Source organism: Nicotiana attenuata, unplaced genomic scaffold, assembly GCF_001879085.1.
Source record: "Nicotiana attenuata strain UT unplaced genomic scaffold, NIATTr2, whole genome shotgun sequence".
Lineage (NCBI taxonomy): Eukaryota > Viridiplantae > Streptophyta > Magnoliopsida > Solanales > Solanaceae > Nicotiana > Nicotiana attenuata.
This window is the reverse complement of record NW_017671806.1, coordinates 109,293-112,483: the sequence shown is the minus strand read 5'-3', so window position 1 is coordinate 112,483 and position 3,191 is coordinate 109,293. Positions and strand designations below refer to the sequence as shown.

Here is a 3,191-nt window from a genome sequence, read left to right as displayed (position 1 = left end):
CTATTTAAGGTGAATGTCTATATTTTATAGAGATTTTAAGGTTTGTTACTTGGTGGCTAAGTCACTTTTTTCCTATAAATAGAGGGGGTTCTATTCCATTGTAATTAATCCCAAATCAATAAGAATTCTCTCTCCATACTTTTCTCTGCAATACTCTTAATCTTCTTCTTTTATTGTTTTATAATAAATGTGTCATTATTTTTGGAACAAACTAATAAGGAAAATGTATCAGTTAAATTAAAACAGAGAGCATATTAGTAATTAGTAATAATAATACTTATATTTTACTTTTAAAACTAAATAAAATTGGAGGAAGCCCTTTTGAAGTTGTAAAATTTTAAATTGAAACAAACAGATTACTTTTAAACCCTTTTGAAGTTGCAAAATTAGTCCTGAAAGCCCTCTTCTTCTTTAGCTGCCTTTTCCAGTCCAGAGGAAAAAAAAGGAAACGGGACGAAAGAAAAAGAACAATTATTTCCTCCCAAATTTAGCCCTAGGTTTTTATATCGGAGCATACGACTATAAGCTTTCTCTTTTTCCCCCAAAACCCTTCCTCCGACTCCCGTCCAAGAACCTAAGGAAAGCTTCACTTCTTCTCCAGATCTTGAACAATGAGCAAGAAGAGGCTCAGAGAATCGAAAATCAAACCCCAAACAACCTTTCTTGACGCAACACAAGGCACTTCTTTAATAAAGCATTTAGCTTCATGCAACGCTTCCATAAGGTCAAAAGCCTTCGCACATCTTCAAACATGGCTCGTAACACAAACAACTCAGCTCGCCGATGATGATATGAAGAAGCTTTGGAAGGGCCTTTTCTACTGCCTTTGGCACTCCGATAAAGCCCCTGCTCAAGCTCTGCTCATCGACCGCATCTGCTCTCTGGTAAAAAATCTTGATTTAGGTATTTGCTTCCATTATTTTTCTGCTTTCTTGATTACCCTTCGTCGCGAATGGAATGGTATTGACCATTTAAGATTGGACAAGTTTTACTTACTTATTAGAAAGTTTGTCGGTTCAGTGTTTGAGTTGATGAAGAAATGTAAGTGGGATTTGGAGGTTATGGGGAAGTGTGTTGAGGTTTTGGAGAATAATGCGTTTTTGGCGACGGATAAGTTGTTGGGTCACGGGGTTAATTATCATATTGCCTCTGTTTTTCTTGATGAGCTAAAAGGATGTTGTGTCCCGGTTCGTGATGATGTGGTTGGTTGTTTGTTTAAGCCCTTTTTGAGTGTGATGGGGGAGTCTGAGGATAAAATTATGGTTGGGAAAGTTAAAAGTTGTGTTTTTGAGGAGTTGTTGAAGATGGGGAGGAGTTTGTTGGAGAGGAGAAAGGAAGGTGTGGAGGAGGGTGGTGAGAGCTATGGTGGTGTGGCATTTGGGGTTATTGCGTTGAAAATGGGGTTTTCGGGGAAGCTTTTTGAAGTAGGTTCGTCTGTGGATTGTGTTCAAGGTAATAGGAAGGTGGCTTTGAAGTTGCACGAGGAGTTCTTGAGGTTGGAGAAGGAGTTTGAAGCTTTAGGGATTGAAATTAGTCTGCCTGACGTCGATGAGGTTGTTGATGATGGAGAAGAGGTGCCTCAATTAATACCAATTGAGAATGGTTTGAGTGGTGAAGCGTGTGATTCCGAAGTGGCTAAAGATGAGAATGAGGAAGAATCAGGCGATGAGACATTAAGGAAGTGCAAGAAGGTGAAGAGAGCAGAGGATGGAAGCGGTAAAAAGGCGAAGAAGAAAGAAAAGAAGAAAAAGGTTTCTGAGAATGACACTTTAGTTGAGGAAAATGGGTCTAATGAGCTCGAGAGTGGTAGTAAAAGGGGGAAGAAGAAAAAGAAAAAAAGTGGGCTTTCAGATAATTCCTCTATTGTGGAGAAAAGCTCTAGCGGCTACAAAGAGGAGAATATGATTACTGCTACTGGTGATAGTTCCAATTCTGAGCCGGACATTGAGAACAAAGTGACTTTTAATGAAGATGTGATTTCAAATCTTCAAATGCAGTTTGAAAAGGTTGCTGCTGAGGTTGGTTTAGATGACGACGACAGCGATGATGATAATTCATCTCACACACCTACAATTTCTGTGAAAAAGAAGAGAAAGAGAGGAAAAAACACTCAGGGAGCAGAGTCTTGTATCCCTGTCATAAATGGTGAAGGTCATGATGCCACAAAGAGTGCAGAGAAAAGTGCAAAGAAGGTTAGGTTTTCTATGAAGAACAACCTGGTATGGAAACCAAACAGTCCAATGCCTCCACAAAGCTTACGGTTGCCACCAACTCTTACTCCCCGAGGTAGTGCTTTGAAGAAGGGGGTGCCGCCCGGCCCCATAAGAGAGATGGCACAATGCACAAGGAAGATGAAACAGAAAAAGAAAGGCCGCAAGATACTGAGGACTATCTCCCCTGCGATGAAGCGACTGAAAAAGATGAGAGCTATGTCTGCTTAGTAAAGTTTAAGTTGGCAGGTGCTTGTTCACTAATTTCTTCTTTGTAATCCTCTTTTGTGTTTTTTGAGATTTTCTTAATCCCATTTGAGACTTCATATGTCTTATGCATAGGATTTTTGGTAGCTTTTCTTTGATTAAACATAACGTTACTTCGAGAAAATGTGTTTTAAAGTTGGTCTTGGAACTACTCTGTTTTTATACATCCATCGGGTTATTTAATTTTGCAGTTCTAAATTCATGTATGTTTGGTATTTTCTGATTTTCCGTAAATTGTGCACTTCACTTCAGAGAAGCGTTTGATTTCTTCTCGCGTCTTGCTTCAAGCCTCATGGCCCTTGTCCCTTTATCGCGTTGTTCGCTTTTAAAAACACTGTTTTGTGTGGGATCACTGTTTCACGTATATTTCTGCTCTCCTGAACCATGTAAAGAGTTGAAGGGGACCAATTCCAATGAAACCTAAGATCTTTGTTCTCCTCGTTTGCCTTGTCAGCATAAATAGAACCTTTAAGTGGATCTCGTAGTCAATCTCTAATACTTAACAAAGCTCGGTAGCTTGCTAGTTTCACATTTTATGAGCATGAGTATTAACTTTTTTGTGCTAGGTTTCATACATCTTTTTTTTTCTCTTTTGATAAGTTAGGTAACGTAGATCTTTCATTTGCTTTGACATATCTATATCAAAAAGTTAGACACTGGTCTGGATATTTCATGAGATTTTCAAAAATAGAATAAAACTTGGTAAAGGGAAAA

The 3,191-nt window shown here is 38.7% G+C and overlaps 1 protein-coding gene across 1 annotated transcript; it reads left to right on the top strand.

Annotated features, from left to right (window-relative positions):
- Positions 1-441: 441 nt before the first annotated feature.
- LOC109210339 (ribosomal RNA processing protein 1 homolog) lies at positions 442-2,675 on the top strand. Its single transcript, XM_019373738.1, has one exon. It carries the CDS (start codon positions 612-614, stop codon positions 2,439-2,441), a length of 1,830 nt encoding a protein of 609 aa, XP_019229283.1. The 5' UTR covers positions 442-611; the 3' UTR covers positions 2,442-2,675.
- The last annotated feature ends 516 nt before the right edge of the window (positions 2,676-3,191 follow it).

Excerpts from the sequence above, each read along its gene's own strand:
- LOC109210339 (XM_019373738.1), top strand. The coding sequence starts at position 612 with ATGAGCAAGAAGAGGCTCAGAGAATCGAAAATCAAACCCCAAACAACC.